Source organism: Protopterus annectens, chromosome 10.part0, assembly GCF_019279795.1.
Source record: "Protopterus annectens isolate FY-2018-M chromosome 10.part0, PAN1.0, whole genome shotgun sequence".
NCBI lineage: Eukaryota > Metazoa > Chordata > Ceratodontiformes > Protopteridae > Protopterus > Protopterus annectens.
The window spans coordinates 100,718,663-100,738,407 of NC_056744.1; the positions used below are offsets into that span (position 1 = coordinate 100,718,663).

Consider the following 19,745-nt stretch of genomic DNA (forward strand, 5'->3'; position numbering starts at 1 on the left):
CAAGACACAATCCCTTTGTTTGTAAGCTGTGCAATATTGAAGGACTATCTTACAACAATGGACCTATGATGGTCAAAAGTTAGGTCACTGTCCACATAAGTTCCCAAATCCTGAACAACTGTGTCAGCTTAGGGTCATATTGTCAGTGTTGTAGTTCCATGGGATAAATGATTTTCCAAAGGATACAGTAATGATTTTTTTGGCATTTAGTTTCTGTCCATGATTTTGGTACAAGCCATTTGGGACAAACCTTGCTAAGTTATTTGGGGAGTCAATGACTTCTCCTAGCTTGCCGTTATCAGCAAACTTGGCCATCCTGAGACCTTTAGTATCCCTTGCCCAAGTTAGTAAGCCAGCTATATACAACAAAACCATTCTACCACTGTATTGTGATCCCTGTTGCATAATTTCCTGTACTTTTCCACACACCATCATTTTAGGCTTTGTCCAGATTTTTTGCTCTAAAAGGTTGAGAGTCTACAGATCTCGCCATTTGTACACTAAATAAAATTATCTTGTGATGCAAAATATTTTGTACCAAATTGCAAGGTATTGTTATAAGAGCAGCTAAAGTGGTCTATACTGTCTCAATAAACTTTGCATTGAAACACAGTATGTTAAGTTGTCAATCTCGCCTTCATTCTTGCTGGATGGGTTCGGAGCCGATCCTCGGCTCCGACTCGGCACTTGCTAAGCTCGAGAGCTAATTTTACCAGCTCGAGGCAACCCTATATCCCATGATGCAAGGCGGAGACTACCCAGATCTCGTTTACCGCTTCGCTAATGAGGTGCCTTCTTTTACCAGCTCCAGGTAAGTGACTAGATATAAGACTTTCGTCTACCCCCCTTTAAATTTATATATATATATTTGTTTTTTGTTAACCTTAACGCTTACTTTAACCCTATTCCCGTTAGTGTTCCCTTTTTTCGAAGTTATTTATCCCTTTCCTAGCTTAGGCCTTAGGCCTTCCCCTTCCTAAATTTTTTCCTGTCAGGGATTGTTTGTGTATGACTGTGTGTTATCCCTGTTTATTTTAAATTGTTGGATTGGGTGTTTTTGTGTGTGTGTGTTAGTGTATTGTGTTTCCTCGACACAGTTATGTCGAAGGACACTAAGGTCTCAGGCTTCAAGAAGTGTGACTCGTGCTGTCAGAAGATGTCTCTGACAGACGGTCACACTTCTTGTGTTTATTGCCTGGGACCTTTGCATCTGCAGGACTCTTGTGCTATCTGTCATGCCTTCAGCCCAAGAGTCCTGCAGGAGCGAAGAAATAAGTTCATATTAAGGGGCTTATTAAAGCCCGAGAGCTCCCCGACTAAGTCGGCGCCGGGGAAGCCCTCGAAACCTGTTAAGCCTTCGGCTGAGAGTTCCAAGCCGTCGGCTTCTGGTTCACCCTCACCAGGGTCGAGATCGGCTCCGGCCGGAGCCGATCCTTCCACCTTAGCAGTCTCAGTATCAGCTCCATCTGGCGCCGATACTGCCCAATCTAGACATTCAGTGTCGGCTCCGGCTGGAGCCGACGTATCCTCGGCTCCGTTGGCTCCATCGATCTCAAAAAAGAGATCTCGATCCCCTTCATTAGAGTCGATACGTTCGGCTCCGAGATCACCCCTGCTCTCGGAGCGGAGCCATCAGAGCCGTTCTTCTCGGTCGTCCAGGCTGTCTGATCATGACCTCGAGAGAGTGGTGAGTAGACTATTAAAGTCTCAGGCATTGGCCCAAATACTCCATAGCCTGTCTCAACAGACGGTAGCTGTTTCACATCCACCAAACATTCCTCCTTCGACTCTCTTACAGAGCTCGGAGCCAGAGCTCCTCGGAACCGTCACCGTTGTAGCTTTGGAGCCGATACCACCCTTTCGCCCGCTGCCCTCTGCTCCGATTTCCTCCTTGAGGCCTTCATTGGAGGGATCCGGCGCCTGGTCTCTCGTCGGCTCCGAGGGGCGAGTGGCATCGGACCCTTGTCTGACCCTGTTCTCCCTCTCGGAGCTTCAAGCAGTGAGCTCGGCCCGACATCTGCCTCGAGCCTTCCCTCTCGGTGAGGCCTGGGGTTCCTATCTCTTTGGAGCGGGAACTTTCTGGTCTCTCTGACGGGGGAGCCTTCGAGGTGATGAGGAGTGTACTAGCCACTGGGCTTAGTCAACGGACAGTTCCATCAGCTCCTCCCACTACAGTGCCTGCTGACGTCTCTTCCCACTCTCTTGCTCCCGGACCCAGATATCCAATGCCTCATGTTTCCCCATTGGGAATATCTTCCTCTTCCGAGGCTTCTCCTGATCCATCAGGTGAACCCCCGCGTAAGAAGACATGTAAGAGGAAACATCTAGACTCCCCTGAGTCTACTACATCTGATACTGACCTGGATGAGTCTGAGGGATCCCCAAGGTCCTCCTCTGAGGATGTCTCATTCTCAGACATCCTTGAACTCCTTAAGCAGAGGGGGAACTGGCCCTCCCTTAATCCTTCCGAGGACGAGTCAGTATACCTGGAGGCGTTCGGATCTCGACCCTTCACCTCCTGGGTGTCTCCGCCTTTCGACCCTCTTATGGAAGTAGTGGCTCGGAAGGCGTGGATGGCTCCGGATTCGGTGGAACCTATCCCTAGGAGGCCTTCAAAATTCATTACAGCCCCACCAGATAGACAATATTTAACAAAGGGTGTCCCAGTTGATGCCATGGTGGTGGCTGCTGCCACCAAGAAGGAACTAGCTGATCCTTCAGTACCTGTCCATCCTCCTAACAAGGATTCTAGGACTATGGACAGGTACGGCAAGCGGATTTTTTCTTCAGCGACTTTTGCCATGAGATCGCTGAACTACTTGTGCCACTTCACCCGCCTTCAAAGAGATGTTCTTAAAGAGTTGGGAGAAGTTTTACAGGATCCGTCAGCTGCTGGGTCTCAGGATAAGATTAGCTCACAGCTAGGAATCCTTAACTCCATTGTTAACTCCTCCATGCAGCTCATTTCTTATGCAGCCGATGGAGCGAGTAGGGCCGCAGGCACAGGAGTGGCTTTAAGGCATCAGTCCTGGATGCGGCTTTGTAATTTTGCAGACCCCTTCAAGGTGTCCTACACAAACTCCCCCTTTGATGGTTCGACCTTGTTCGGACCTCAAGTGAAAGACACTTTGACTAGATGCGAACAAGATGGCAAGACTCTTTCTGCCGTAGGAGTCCGTTTCTCCACCCCTTCAAGACCTTACCCCAAAGGACAGAAGGGAGGGAAAATGTGGTTCCGCAAATCTCAAGGAGTCACACCTGACGCACGAAGTCAGTTTACCCCCAGAGGCAGAGGGGGTAACAATAATAGATGCCGCCCTAGGGGCAGAGGGGGTCCGCAGAATCAGGGTAGCAGAGAGCCTCTTTCTGACAAACCCTTCCAGCATCCCTGAGATGTTGTCCAATTGTCCGCCTTCGGAGGCAGTCGGGGGAAAATTATCGCTGTACCCAATAGCCTGGCTTTCCCTTTCTCAAGACAAATGGGTACAGTCAATTATATCCGAGGGTTACAAAATTCCCTTTATTCAAACCCCAATTCAGCAAAAGGGAACCCTTCCAGACGTTCCACCCGGTCTAAGGGAACTAGCAGTACTAGAAATATCAAAACTGCTAGTAAAAAGAGCCATCCAGCCAGTCCTAGTGGACCGAATAGGATCCGGAATCTACTCAAGGTTCTTTTTAGTTCCAAAAAAGACAGGGGACTGGAGACCAATATTAGATCTGAGCAAACTAAACAAGTTTGTAAAGAAATCAAGATTCCGGATGGTCATGCTTCAGTCCATTCTGCCCTTTCTGGGCAAGGACAATTGGATGTGCTCGATAGATCTTCAGGATGTGTACTATCACATAAAAATTCACAGATGCTCCAGAAGATTTCTCCACTTTCGGCTGGGGACCAGTCACTTCCAATTCAGAGCCCTGCCCTTTGGACTCACTACAGCCCCCAGAGTGTTCACCAAATGTATGGCAGTGGTTACGACTCACCTGAGACATCAAGGATTCCAGGTGTTTCCATATCTAGATGACTGGCTCCTCACTGCCATCACCAGGCATCAACTTCTCCAAGCCAGAGATTACACTATTCACATTTGCAGAGGGCTAGGAATTTCTATAAATTTCGAAAAATCTGCCTTGTCGCCTTGTCAATCTATTACTTTTATAGGCGCAAAATTGGACACCGTACAACTTTCAGCAAAGTTAACAGACCAAAGGATCTTGGACATTCAAAGACACGTCCAGGTGATTCTTCTCAGCAACAAAATTCAGGCCAGATTTGCTCTGAAGGTATTGGGTCTTATGGCGGCCGCCATAACACTTCTTCCCCTTGCCCGCTTTTACATGCGTCTTCTACAATGGATGCTATTCACCCAATGGTCTTTTCAACAACTTCCCATGCGTCACGAGATCATAGTAACTCCAACTTGCAAAAGGCATCTGACTTGGTGGATATTGTCCCCTCAAGTCCATCAAGGCAGACCTTTTGTTTCTCTTCCCCGGTTGCCACGGTTACATCGGACGCCTCCCTGATCGGGTGGGGGGGCATTATCAGGGCAAAATGGTCCATGGCACTTGGCAACCTTTCGAATACCATCTGCACATAAATGTCCTGGAGATGAGAGCGGTGCTTTTAACGTTACAAGCCCTCAACGACTCTCTTCCCCTGGGAACTATTGCAATCCAAACGGACAATATGTCCGTAGTGTGGTATATAAACAAACAGGGCGGAACCAAGTCCTATCCACTGTGTCGAGAGGCTCTCAGACTTTGGCAATGGGCAATCTCTTCTCACCGGTTTCTGATAGCAACGCATATCTCCGGGAAATCCATCATCATAGCGGAGAGATTGAGCAGAGCTATTCTCATGCCTCACGAGTGGTCTCCCAAACAATCAGTGACGGAAGAGATTTTTCAGAAGTGGGACCTTCCTTGCTGCGACCTTTTCGCTACACCTCAAAACAGCAAATGCCCAGACTTCTTCTCTCTCTTCCCCCTTCCAGGCCATCCCCCCAGAGATGCTCTAACCCAAGATTGGCCCCGGGGACTTCTTTATGCTTTTCCCCCTTTTCCGCTGATACCTCAGCTAATTCAGAAAGCAACCGCTTTGAGAGCCAAGTTGATTCTCATTGCCCCTTATTGGCCTCGACAGATATGGTTTCCGTTCCTACATCATTATCTCTTGGTACAGCCATGGCATCTGGACCCGGTTCCAGATCTTCTGACCCACCAGTCGGGTCAACTGCACCAATCCATACCTTCTCTCAACCTCACTGCTTGGTTGCTCCATTTCCATCCTTAGCCAGGCTTCCTATGATTTCTAATCCTGTCCGGGATATCCTAGTAGCTTCCCTAAAATCTTCTACCAGAAAGATTTACACTAGTAAATGGCGATGTTTCTCTTTCTGGGCAAAAGCTAGGAACATAGACCCCTATACTGCTCCAATTCATTCGGTATTGGACTTCCTAGCTGAAATTTTTCATTCAGGATCCTCTTCTTCCACAGTGAAAGTTCAACTGGCAGCCATTTCAAATTTTCATATAGGCCTTTTGGACCACAACATTATGTCACATAAACTTTGCAAGGCATTCCTTCGAGGTATCTTTTTACTGAAACCTCCGATTAGAGACCCCCCACCACAGTGGGATCTAAATTTAATTTTAACATCCTTGATTCTTCCCCTTCGAACCTGCAGCTGCCTGTTCTTTGAAATTGCTTTCTTGGAAGACACTTTTCCTAGTCGTCATTACTTCAGCCAGGAGAGTATCTGAGCTTCATGCCCTCTGCATTCGTCCTCCCTATTTAATATTCCACAAAGATAGGGTATCTCTAAGGACTAATCCGTCTTTCTTACCAAAAGTGGCATCACAGACGAACCTAAATCAATCCATTGATCTTCCAGTGTTTTTCCCGAATTATTCTGATAGAGCGGAACAAAAGTTACATTGTCTTGATGTTCACCGCCAGCTCAGATATTATCTGGACAAAACTAAAATTTTTAGGAAATCTGATCAACTGTTTCTATCCTATGCAGAGAACAGGAAAGGCCTTCCAGTTTCCAAGGTAACTTTATCTAGATGGCTGTCTTCTGTGATCACTTACATTTATCAGCTCAGAGGCAAAGAGTTGATTTCTAAGCCAAAAGCCCATTCTACCAGAGCTCAATCTACATATACAGCTTTTCAAGCTAGACTTCCAATAGACACTATTTGTGCAGCAGCCACATGGGCCTCTCCTCATACCTTTGTTTCACATTACAAATTAGACTTGGCCTCCAGAGACAGAGCGAATTTTGGTTCCACTGTTCTCAAGAGTCTGTTCCATTGAGCCACCCAGGATAGAGGTGCTTGGGACGCGGTCCCATCCAGCAAGAATGAAGGTGAGATTGACAACTTAACATTTAGAAGTTATGTACCTACCATAACGTTCCATGTTAGTTGTCTTCTCGCTTCTTTCTTAGGCCCCGCCGTCCATCCCCCTAGCCTGGTCAGACCGGGAAGATTATGCATCTTCTATTAAGAGGTTATTCCCTTTTCTAGCTGTTCAACTTCTAGTGTCACTAGATTAGGTTGATCCTTTCTAGAGGATTATGATGTTATTTAGTATTGTTATTTTTCTTCCTCCTCTTCAGTTGGAAGAAAATATTACTATTTCTTTAGCTACCAAACGAGATCTGGGTAGTCTCCGCCTTGCATCATGGGATATAGGGTTGCCTCGAGCTGGTAAAATTAGCTCTCGAGCTTAGCAAGTGCCGAGTCGGAGCCGAGGATCGGCTCCGAACCCATCCAGCAAGAAAGAAGGCGAGAGAAGACAACTAACATGGAACGCTATGGTAGGTACATAACTTCTAATTAGCCTATATTGGGCTACTAACTAAATTTTTGTTCTCCGTTATTTATTACCAAAGCAATATGCACTAAAAAGAGATCTCTGTGCTTGAAGAGTTTCTGTGTTTCTTTTGAATTCTTGCTAATTGCATTCTAATGCAGTCATTATGCTATAACAAGTTTCATGACAAGATGGATATCTATAGAGAATTATGACATTAGTTATGAAGTAATTTACAGACACAAATAAACTTGAATAGAATGTTAACATAATAATGTATACACTGTATGTTTAATGGGCATAAAGCTGTAGCTGATTATTATAGTTTGATGAGTTTTCTCAGATGCATCAGAAGCTCTTAACCTTGATGGAGTTACAACCCTTGTATTCTTTTTTTTCCCTGTACAGGTGAGACAGTGCTAACTACAATCCAGAAAGCAGCTGAAGTAGTTGCCAGTGCCATTCTCTCTCCTCTTCCAGAATCCGTCAATAAGCAGAGAAGCTGCCTTCAAGATGATACTTATCAGCCAGTAACTGCTCCTTCTGCTGTTGTTGAGGTCACAGACACTGATAAGCCCTGTCCAGCTGTTGCACGAGGTGAGACACTTCATTGTGAGTGACTGGGAAGGTGGGGGGAGGCTGACCATCATCATGAACATTATTTTGGTTTAGTTGGTCCTTACTTAAATGTATGGTGTGATCTCACTTAAAGATCATTACAAACATCACTAAGATTATAATCCAGTAGGCAGATGGGGATGTTATAAAGAGTAATTTGCATTTTGCTACTTGCATCATGATTTGACATTTGTATTTTGAGATACCTTCCAGATACTGTATCCTGTAAAGAGAAACTGGAATACTCAAACTTTTGTTGTCAACACACGTGTATCACAGAAGAATGCCTTCTGTATTTAGTGAACTCTGAGGATGAGGAACTTTCTCCTTACTCCAGAGGTTTCCCAGTCATGGTGTCAAGGTAGTCAGTGATAGGGTAGTGGATGCAAGGGGCTTGCTTCTCCTGCAAATCAAATTTTTAATTTTGCCATCTCTGTATTTACCTATATTGATTTTTTGTGGGGATGTTCATCATGTTGATCACTTCTGTAGTAGCCTTGGCTATATGGGTTATATCCTACTAAGGATACAACAGCCATCCAGCTTCCAAAGCTTCTGGGTACCTTCCATGCACTTAAACTGTCAGGCAGCTCAAGCTGAACTGACTAAAACACAAGTTTGGGCACAAAGCCCTTCAGGGTTTTACTGATGCCAAAGAATACGCTCTTCTGGCTTTTGAGGATCGAAGTTCAGCTTGTGCTTTCCTTTGCTGGGCAGATAGGATGTCTTGACTGAAGTCACTGCTGCAGTATTCCTGACATATGGGTTGTCACTACTGATGTACAGCCAGGGTACCAAGGCTTTACCTTTCTGAGGGTATAAAGATGGACATATGAACACAGATCCCTAGACGGTTGTTGGACTGATCGCCATTTGGTTGCTGGTACTTTGCTTCAATCATTTATCCAGATAAGTGCCATGTTGAGGAGCCTTCTTTTTTAATTATGATGTTTTGTTGAAAGTTGTTAGATGTCAGCTAGGGTGGTTAATGCAAGTGAAGTAGGCAGATTCCATACAAGGACTTGCAAACTAAGTGTCTCTTTTGCCTAGGCTTGGAACACTATCACAACTATTCCTCAAATTGTCAGTCATTGATTCCCAAAACCCTTATGTCCTTGCTTCTTTCCTCTCTCAACACCTTTCTAGAGACTCATTATCTTAAACGCTAGGCCCAAGTCCAAAATGTGTAAATCCACATCGTCAGATATTCCTTTACCATCAAAGAAAAAACTAAAGAGGCCCAGAACTGATCCCCAGTCCAACGTATCAGACTCCGACATACCTGCTGAGGTTCCAGAACATGCGGTTTGCCAAGTTACCTTTCAGTTGCCTGCTACCAAGATCCCATAACAGGCCAGTATGGCTTCTGAGACCTTGCAGATAAGTCTGATGAACGATGACTCATTATTTCTGTGGGACCTCTTGGTGTCCGTCAAATTTTAGTTACGGAAGAGATCCCAGGCTCTTTAAAAGAAGTTAGACAGGGTTCTGAACCTCTGCATCTTATCCAGGTGGGCATCATGCCTAAAAAGAAAAAAGAAAAAAAAAGGAATACTAAACATGTGCCCTCTCCCTCAGCAGCCAGGGAAAGGGAGTAAATAGATTTCTCACAGGGGTTCTTCAAAGCTATTATGTCTTTTAAACCTCCCTCATTTGGGTCTCCACTACCACAGAATTCTCCTCAAAATCCTGCCTTGGTTTTCTCTCCCTCTGAAGAAGAGCAAGACTCAGTTCTGACTATTCTGTAGACTATTCCTCTCTGCTGCATTCTTCAGGACAAATTTCTTCAGTTGAAGAGGACTCTATTACCGGATTCCCCTATTGAGGAAGCTTCCTTTGGGGAGACTATGCAGAACATGATGAAACATTTTGAATGGCAATCTACTCAGATTTCTGATGATCAAAAGAGGTATTACAGCCTCTTGGAAATGGGTACCCCTGCCCCCTCTCCAGTTCTTCCACTCTTTCTCTCTCTCTCTCTCCCTCCCTCTGTCTTCAGGTAAGACCTCTAAGCTTCTGTCCAGTGCTAATGCCCTACCCATGGACAAAGGATATGGATAGATGGGGAAAGAAGTGTACACTTCTGCTACCCTTGCTTGTAGGGCAGTTAACTACCAGACTCAAATGACAAAGTACTTGATCTCTGTTCTGCTCTCCTTAAACAAAGTTATGCTGGACCCTTCTACAGCAGAGTCAAAACAACAAATGCAGAACCTACTATCCCAGGCCATTCAAATAGCTAGACACAGCATTAAGTAAAGTAGTTATGCTGTAGATTCTTCTAGGGCAGCTACCACTGGATCTCTTATTCATAGATATGCATTGCTTTGCAGTCGGCCTGTCCCTGAGGATTTCAAATCAAAACTTTTAGACTCAATGTTGGACAAAGACTTACTGTTTGGTCCTTAGGCTGTCAGTCTGTTCAAAACTCTGCAAGATCAAGGTAAGACTGTGAAAGACAGCAGACAGATTCTACTCTCCTTATTTCCTGGATACCATAGGAACTACCCATCTGTATCTGCCTTCTTCATTAGAGGGAATTGTCAGACATTTCATAAACAAAAAAAAAATGCCCCTAGGCAAAGGTAATCTAGTAAGCCCCAACTGGGAACCTCCAGCAGGGAGATCTCACTTTGGAAGCAAAAATCTGTGACTACCTAGGCCGCACTCCTCCCCCTCCCCTCAGCCCCATTAGTCCTGTTTCCCAAAGACTGTCATTCTCGCAAGCCATGTGGGAAGCTGTTGCCATAGACAAGTGGGTCATGTCCATCACTAAGGATGGGTATACCGTGGCCTGGGAAAATATTCTCCCTCTGAATGGCATGCCACAGCCTCATCACAAGCAAGTATCCCTTTTGGCCCCCCGTTATTCAAGACCTCTTGAAAGAGGGCACCACTGAGCATGCCCCAAAGGACTTATGGGAAAAGGATTTTACTCCAGGAATTTTCTAGTGTCAAGAAAAGAAAGGCATCAGACACCCATTCTACATCTGTCTCTCCTAAGCACTTACTTGAAGGTACCATCTTTCAAAATGCTCGATCTTCACATGGTTTTGCTTTTCAGTCTCCCCCAGGCTTTCTTAGTGTCACTAGATCTGAGGGATGCATACTTACACATACTCATTTGTCTTTCTTGCAGGAGGTTTGTCAGGTTTTCTTCTGGCTGCTTTTGATCTTTCCACAGCAATGAGGGTGTTCAGAAAGTGTCCAGCTCCTGTAGTAAATTTCTGTTGCACTCTGAATCCAAATTTTCCCTTACCTGAACAAACTTTTGATCCAGGCTGTCACTCCAGAAATTCTTTTTCAGCATCTACACTTCATCTTTCAACTCCTGGCAGGTCTGAGTTTCACTATAAACTACAAAAAAAAATCCCACTTGGCCCCTACGCAGGACCTTGTTTTCCTGAGCTGCAGACTCGGCACAAAGAAAATGCATATCTTCCAGTCTGTCCAATTTTTTCCAAACTGTGTCCTCCATAACCGTTCACTCAGCAAGGGAGATGCTAAGAACTTTGGGGTTCATGGCAACTACCATCCCTGTGCTCCCCCTGGCCCGACTTCAGATGAGGAGAATCCAATGGTATCTGAAATCTGTGTAGTCACAGCACTGTCATCCCTTAGACAATCTGATACCCCTCCTCCCTTTTCTCAGAAAGGAGCTGCTTTGGTAGAAGGGACATGACATCCTCAGTCCAGGACTACATTTCACACCACATCCCCCTCTTCAAACAAGAACACACAGATGCCTCAGACAAGGGGCGGAGGGGTGTAGGGGCACAGACACGATCACTCAGAGTGCGGGGCAGATAGCAGTTTCAGTTCCTGAAGGAGCATATCAGTCTGAAGGAAATGGGCTCTTCTACAATCTCTTCAGACCTGTGTTCACCTTTGAAAACCTGGGGCGCTCCTAGTGTGCACAGAAAACACCACTGTCATATGGTACATATACAGGGAGACACCAGGTTGTGCCAGTTGTGCAGGTTAGCACAGGAAGAATGGAACTCTGCTACAATAAAGGACATTACACTCACCACCACATACATCCCTTTTCAGGACAATGTGCTGTCAGACTCCCTGATCCACTCGTGGAGGACCCCTATGATGGATGTTAAACAGAGATGTTTTCCCAGACTGTCACACTTCAGTGGGCTACTCCTCTGACAGACCTCTTTGCATCACAAACAAACCATCAACTTCCTCAGTTCTGCACCATGGACCCTTGTCCCCACAGCCTGAAGGACAAATGGCTTTTTCCTTCTAGTGGACAGGGAAGTTTCTCTGTGCTTTTCCTTCACTGCCTCTTCTTCAGAAAATTCTCCTAAAGTGAGAAAAGGAAGGACCCAGACTCCTTTTACTGGCACCTTTCTGGCCGAGGCAGCATTGGTTTCCTCTGCCATTTCATCTGGCACAGGGAAATTACAGGAAATATGCCTCTACAACCAGACCTGATAAAAAAACAAAAAGGATTGCAGCTTCACACAAATCATTTGTTCGTCTCTCAACTTGACCCAGTGAATGATAGGATTTTAATTCCTCAAAGGCACCGCTTCTCTGAAGAAGCTGTTCAAGTTCTACAAAAAGCCAAGAGACCCACTGTTAGAAAATCGTATACAGCTAAATGAAAAGGTTTTCTTATTGGTGCCATAAACAGTCAGAATCCACTCATCACAAATTCCTGCTATTCTGCAATATCTTTGCAAACTACTTTGATCAAGTTTGGCAGACTCTTTTTTACAAAAGCTCACCTGTCAACTATCAATGCCTGTCTCCCTCTTATCCCTCCACTTATGACTAGAGCAGAGGTCAAACATTTCCTTGGGGGGGGGGGGGTGCTGCATCATAACCCACCAAGGAAACCCATCTAGCCCTGCTGGGATCCTAATTTTGTGCTAGTAAAGCTTACACCGCCTCCTTTTGAACAAGCATCTTCTGTTTCTCTAAGATGATGTTAGAAGAGATTCTGAGTTACAAGCTCTCATGACCATTCCCCCTTTTCTTATTTTTCATAAGTACAGGGAGCCTGTCAAGGCTAATCCATTGTTCATGCCTAAGGTAGTGAACGAGCTGTCTCTCAGTCAGGCTGTTCATCTACCCACTTTCTTTCCTAATCCACAAAACAGAGTGAAAAGGATTTTATATTCTGTGGATATTCACAAGCAACTCAGATTTTATCCGGACAAAACTAAATCTTTCTGATTGTGTCCTTTGTGAGCTCTAAGCTGGGCCAGCCAGTATCCAAACAAACTATTGCAACATGGATCTCTAAGGCTATCTTTTTCTGCTACTCTCACTATAGTAAGATCTTGCCTTCCTGCCTGAAAACACATTGTACTAGGGTAGTGGCTTCATGAGGGGCTTTTCACAAAAGAGTAGACTCCAGGTCTGTCTTGGAGGTTGCCACTTGGATCCCTCTACACACCTTTGTCCAATACTACAGAGTTGATGCTTTCTCCAAGTGCAAGGCAGCCTTTGTTAAGTCAGTCCTTTCCGGACTGCTGGAAAACTCTTCTGCTTAGCAGCCAGCCATCTTCCTTTCCTCCATATGCTCTGAGAATCACTTATATATCAGGAATACTGCAACAGTGATTTCAGTCAAGACATAGTGCAGCTATGTAAGAACTTAAAAAACAGTAGATGGCCTACTGATCACTGTTGAAGTATTCTATCCCACCCTCCATCCCCTTCTCTACTTCACTTCAACCTTCCTTTTCTTCTCCCCATTTAATTTAACCTCTGCTCTGTTACATGAGAGTGGGAGAGTTTTCTAATCTGTTCAAGTTACACCCCTCCTAGGTGACCACTTGCCCTGTCTCAGTAGTCTTCAGGCCATTGGCTTGGAGATAGTTTGAGGATCCACATTCATGCATAGGTTCATAGGTTCATACTAGGCTATCTGCCCTGGGGCAATTATAAGCCTAGCCCGATTCTGTATGGCTTACGCCACCCCTTGATTTGAGTATACTGTGCCCTTTTTAAGGTTTAGTTTACTGTGCCTCTGTCTAATAGTGGCACGGGAGTAATCCCTGGGACAAACCTACGATCCCCCATCCACCTATCGAGATTCTTCTTGAAGAGATTCAGTGAGGTGCTCTGCCTCACATGAACAGGAATTCTATTCCAGAGCAAAGGGAGCCTCTGGATTATGAACCTGTCCCTCCAGCAAGTTCTATTTATTTCTGTGCTGAGGTTCAAGTCCCTCGAGCATGTGGCTCTAAGGGATTTAGATTTACTGAGGTGGAGCATGTCCATTAATTCTGGATTTGACATAGCTTTGTATGTCAGGCATAGATCGCCTCAAAGTAGGCGGTATGCAACTGAGTAGAGCTGGAGTTTTTTTAACCGAGCAGCATATGGCATCTGTTTGAGACCCTTGATCCTCTTGGTGAGATACTTTTGGGGTCTTTCTAATTGCTGCAGGTGTTGGGTAAGGTACATCCCAAAAGGGGCATTGTATTCTATGATGGGATGTACCTTACCTAATTGCTGCAGGTGTTGGGTAAGGTACATCCCAAAAGGGGCATTGTATTCTATGATGGGCCTGATGAGGGATGAATAAAGGGGCACGATTACCTCTCTTGATCTAGATGTGAAACCCTTTGTGATGAGGTGGGCTATGTAGAAGGTCTTTCTAACCACTTTGGCAATGTGGTTTTCAAAGGAGAGATTGCTATCAACTTGGGTCCCCAGGTTCCTAATAACTTTCTCTGTACTTAATGGGTTTCCGCCTATGTGGTAATTTGTGGGCACATTGTTTTTGCCAAAGGGTATGACTATACATTTTTTGGCATTTAGCTTTAAACCATGGCTGGCACCAGTTATCTGTCTCTGTGAGACCTTTTGAAGGATGTTTGTGTCAGCTGGAGAGTTGATTATGGCCCAGTTTGCAGTTGTCTGCGAACTTGGTGAGCCATAGTCCTCCCACGTTTGCCTGTACCTCGGAAAAGTATATACCGAACAAGAGTGGTCCCAGGACAGAACCCTGTGGGACGCCACTTGTGACCGGTTTGAGTCGGACATGGCTCCAGCAACTCTCACTCTGTGGGTTCTGTCTTTGAGCCAGTTTGCGACCCATCTTGTGACATAGGGGTTTATATTTAAGCTGGATAGCTTATCTATGATGCCCGAGTGGGGTATTGTGTCAAATGCCTTTGCAAGGTCCAGATAGGCTGTGTGGACTACCTTCCCTTCATCTATGGCTTTGGTGACTGTTTTGAAGAAGTCAACCAGGTTCAAAAGGCAGGATCTGCCCTTGACAAAGCCGAACTGGGTAGGATCTAGTGTCTGTAGGTCCCCAATGTCTTTGTTTATGAGCTCCATGATGATCCTCTCCATAGCCTTGCAGACTAAGCTAGTCAGGCTTATGGGGCGATAGTTTCCAGGGTCCGTAGAGGCTCCACCTTTGTGGAGTGGGACCACTGTTGCTGTACGCCATTCTGTGGGCACATATCCTGTAGTGAGGCTGAGATTGTATAGCTGTTTTATTTGAGGGATTAGTTCCTCTTGGAGTTCATGTAGGACTCAACCTGGGACGCCATCTGGTCCCATGGAAGCAGTGTTTTTGCTTTGGAGAGGGCAGCCTTCACCTGAGCATCAGAGATGTTTGGGAGGCAGCCCTCTGCCAGGATAGATACTTGCTCTTTTGGGGTGGAGAAGTTTGTACCGAACCTGTCTGCCAGGATATTGGCGATGTCTGTGGGTTCAGTGTATTTTTTGTCGTTTAGAATCAACTCAGAACAAGTCTGGAAGTTGCATCCCAGGTTTCTAACATAACTGAAAAAAGCCTTATGATTGTCTTTGGTGTCCTGTGCAATTTTTCTCTCAAAGCTGGTCTTGGAGGATTTTATGAGGGATCGTAATTTTTTGCTAGTACTGATCAGAGATGCCTTCCCTATTAGGGATTTAGCTCTATCATGTAGTAGCTTCCTCCTTCTGTTGTACAGTTTATTTATGGCAGGGGTCCACCAGACTGGACGCTTGCCTTTGGATGATTGGGTCTTGGTTTTGTTTGGGATAGCATGATCCATGAATTCCTGGAGATGTCCGTAGAATGCGTTTATATAGGATTCTGCAGTTTGGGCCATAGTTTCCACTGGCTCTGGGGCCTTGAAGGATTCCACTTCGGTTTTGAGAAGTGAGAAGTTCGCTTTTGAGAAGTTTTTCACTGTGGTTTTCTGGGCTGGGGATGGGGTCGGGATGTGGACATCCAGTGAAATTAATTTATGGTCTGATCTTACCAATGAGGAATATACTTCTGGTGTGGAGCATAGAGTCCCCATGTTGGTAATGATCAGGTCTAGTATGTTGTCCCTCTTGTGGGAGTGGTGACTAGTTGTTCCATAGCATTTGAGTTTATAATTTCCAGGAACCTTTGGGCTAAGGTGCTGGGGCTTGAGTAGTGCTCCCAGTCAATGTTTGGGTAGTTGAAGTCGCCAATATAATGGTGTTCGGAGAGATCTTCATGTTCTCCAATGTTTTCAGGAAAGCCGAGGAATTCCTGACTTTGAGAGGGTGGTCTGTAGGATGCTATAAACTGAAAAGCAGTCTTGCCCATTGTTAGTTGCACATGGATGGTCTCCGATACTTCGTGCAATGCCACTAACCTGGAGGTGTGGATATCCTTGATAAATATGGAAACTCCCCCTCCTTTTGTAGTTCGGTCCGGGTTTTGGGGCCGAAAAGCATGATATGAGGTATAGCCTGGTAGTGCTGGGGTGCTCTCTGGAGCCTTGAACCAGGTTTCTGTCACTGCACAGATATCAATGTTCTCCATACTGAGGAGAGCTTCGAGTGAGTGCATCTTGAGGTTAAGACTTCTGGCGTTTAGCAGCATTACCCTTAGATGTTCATCGTGTTTCACTGTTGCAGTCATGACTGTAGGGTTCTCCCCTGCCGGCAGGCAGCCCTCGGTCGGCCAGAATCCCAAAGTCTGGGTCCGGTGTCGGCTGTTCAACCCTGCTCCCTGACGTCAGAGCACCAGGAGTATAACGCTGACAGCCGACACCATCTTCTCCAGTCTTTCTTGCCGTGTGGTGATAGCAGTTCGCAAGTGCCGGTCGGTTGACTGCTGACGAATATTCCTATTTACTTCGGTCCGAAGACTTTCTTCTCCACTCAAAGCTAAGTACCCCGTTGGGGAAACTTTTTTCTTGCTCCACTCCGATGTCAGAAAAAGTTAATAATTGTATTTCATGTGGGAAGCAAATACCTCATAAGGATTTTCATTCTTACTGTATTCCTTGCTTAGGCCCTGACCACGACGTAGCTAGTTGTCGGTTTTGTGCTAGATTCAATCAACGTACAATTAAGCGAAGGTACGATTTTGCTTTTCATTACTTCGGTAGGCGCTTTAACTACAAAATGTCGTCTGATACGGTTCCGTCTACCGGAGTTCACAAGCGTCGCAAGGATAAAGACAGGCCTCCGAGTTCCAAATCCGATGATAGCACACATGTGGAGCCAGCTTCAGGTTCGGCCGTCGTCAGTGAGGCGCTTTTGCAGCCCCTGTCGTCAGCCATTTCAGAACCGACGGCCGAAACGGACTCTCATGAGGAGCCAACCAGGCCTTTAAATATCTCTGTTGCAGGACCTTCGGACAATGTTCCTTCGGATGGGTCCGGAGCCGCTGTGCAGGTACTGTGGTGACTAGTTGTTCCATAGCATTTGAGTTTATAATTTCCAGGAACCTTTGGGCTAAGGTGCTGGGGCTTGAGTAGTGCTCCCAGTCAATGTTTGGGTAGTTGAAGTCGCCCAATATAATGGTGTTCGGAGAGATCTTCATGTTCTCCAATGTTTTCAGGAAAGCCAAGTGGGATTCCTGACTTTGAGAGGGTGGTCTGTAGGATGCTATAAACTGAAAAGCAGTCTTGCCCATTGTTAGTTGCACATGGATGGTCTCCGATACTTTGTGCAATGCCACTAACCTGGAGGTGTGGATATCCTTGATAAATATGGAAACTCCTCCTTTTGTAGTTCGGTCCGGTTTTGGGGCAAAGCATGATATGAGGTATAGCCTGGTAGTGCTGGGGTGCTCTCTGGAGCCTTGAACCAGGTTTCTGTCACTGCACAGATATCGATGTTCTCCATACTGAGGAGAGCTTCGAGTGCATGCATCTTGAGGTTAAGACTTCTGGCGTTTAGCAGCATTACCCTTAGATGTTCATCGTGTTTCACTGTTGCAGTCATGACTGTAGGGTTCTCCCCTGCCGGCAGGCAGCCCTCGGTCGGCCAGAATCCCAAAGTCTGGGTCGGCCGCCCGCTGTTCAACCCTGCTCCCTGACGTCAGAGCGCCAGGAGTATAAAGCTGACAGCCGACGCCATCTTCTCCAGTCTTTCTTGCCATGCGGTGATAGCAGTTCGCAAGTGCCGGTTGGTTGACTGTTGACGAATATTCCTATTTACTTCGGTCCGAAGACTTTCTTCTCCACTCAAAGCTAAGTACCCCATTGGGGAAACTTTTTTCTTGCTCCACTCCGATGTCAGAAAAAGTTAATAATTGTATTTCATGTGGGAAGCAAATACCTCATAAGGATTTTCATTCTTACTGTATTCCTTGCTTAGGCCCTGACCACGACGTAGCTAGTTGTCGGTTTTGTGCTAATCAACGTACAATTAAGCGAAGGTACGATTTTGCTTTTCATTACTTCGGTAGGCGCTTTAACTACAAAATGTCGTCTGATACGGTTCCATCTACCGGAGTTCACAAGCGTCGCAAGGATAAAGACAGGCCTCCGAGTTCCAAATCTGATGATAGCGCACATGTGGAGCCAGCTTCAGGTTCGGCCGTCGTCAGTGAGGCGCTTTTGCAGCCCCTGTCGTCAGCCATTTCAGAACCGACGGCCGAAACGGACTCTCATGAGGAGCCAACCAGGCCTTTAAATATCTCTGTTGCAGGACCTTCAGACAATGTTCCTTCGGATGGGTCCGGAGCCGCTGTGCAGGTACCGGCTTCCGAAGGGGTTTTCAGGCCTACTCAGCTTCAAGTAAAGGCAAAGCCAAAGACAAAGGCAAAGACTCCTTCTAAATCAAAGACTTCAACACAGGCCTCTTCTGAACCGGCTCCCAAGTCACAGAAACAGTTACTCAAGATGGCGGAGGATTTACTTACAATGATTAGGGGTTCTCATCCCCCTTCCAGACAAAAGGCCAAGGCAGGATGTTTATTATGATTCCTCTGATCAGGCTTATGTTTCCTCAGTTTCTTCTTCTGATCAGGAATATTCTTTCCCTCCTTATGAGGATTCTGATGCGGAAGAATCCATTCCTTCAGCCTCTCCTCCTGAGGATTTTTCTTTTGGGGAAACTCTGCATGAAATGAGGGAACATTTCCACTGAGAGGGACAGGAGTATTCAGAATCCAAGAAAAGACTGAGGGATTTTCTTCTCCTTCCCCAACATAGACCCCTGGCTATTCCTCCTGTTTTGGATATTGTGGATGATGCCTTTTCTGAGGCTAACTTAACCCCTGATTCTTTTCCTCCTGCTCCTGTTAAGCCTGATAGATATTACAGAGTTCCTGATTCCCATCAGTTTTTATACAAGAATCCTTCTGCTGACCCTGAAACCATTTCTCAGGGTCCTAAGGGTGTTAAGGCTGCTACTGCTAAAAATCCCATTCCTACTGAAAAGGATTCTCGAGCCTTGGAAAGATGGGGAAAAAAGGTGTACACTTCTGCTACTTTGTCCATTAGGGCTTTAAACTGTCAGTTTCATATGCTTAAATATCAGCAATTTCTCTTGTCTGTCTCAAAACAAAAATTTACTTCCATTTCTGCGTGTGCAGATGATAAGGAATTACATGACTTATTGCATGCCACTGAACAAGTTGGGAAGCATGTTTTACACTGTGGATTTGATGCCTTGGAGCCTTCTTGTAGGGCTGCAGCCTCTGGCACAGTCATTAGAAGACATGCATGGCTAAAGTAACAAAATTTACCTGAACAAGTAAAGGCTAAATTATTGGATGCTCCTGTTCAGCATAATGTTTTGTTTGGATCTAAAGCTGAAGAGGTGATTAAAAAGATGGAGGATAAGGCAAAATCCATGCAAACAGTTAAAGATTTCTTACAAGTACAGCCTCCTAGATTTAGCAGGAATTGGCCATCAAAAAAATGGTCCTTTCCCTCTTCAGACAGGCCTCAAAGGGGTAGATATAGACGCTCCAGAGGGAGGCCTCAAACACAAGCTGCTTATAGACCAAGACAGTGGACTGCTTCTACCCCTAGGGGAGGAGAAGACAGGCCACAGTCTCAAAGGAAACAAACTCAATGACTCCCTCTGTTGGGCTGCAGGGACGTCTTGCCTGGAA

The 19,745-nt window shown here is 45.7% G+C and overlaps 1 protein-coding gene across 2 annotated transcripts in view; it reads left to right on the forward strand.

Moving 5' to 3' along the window:
• TEPSIN (TEPSIN adaptor related protein complex 4 accessory protein) overlaps positions 1 to 19,745 on the forward strand; it is a 599,267-nt gene that overhangs the window by 359,778 nt on the left and 219,744 nt on the right. For both annotated transcript variants that reach the window (XM_044085070.1, XM_044085071.1), the window contains one exon: positions 7,232 to 7,420. In XM_044085070.1, coding sequence (XP_043941005.1) covers positions 7,232 to 7,420 — 189 coding nt within the window. The remainder of the gene's footprint in view (positions 1 to 7,231; positions 7,421 to 19,745) is intronic.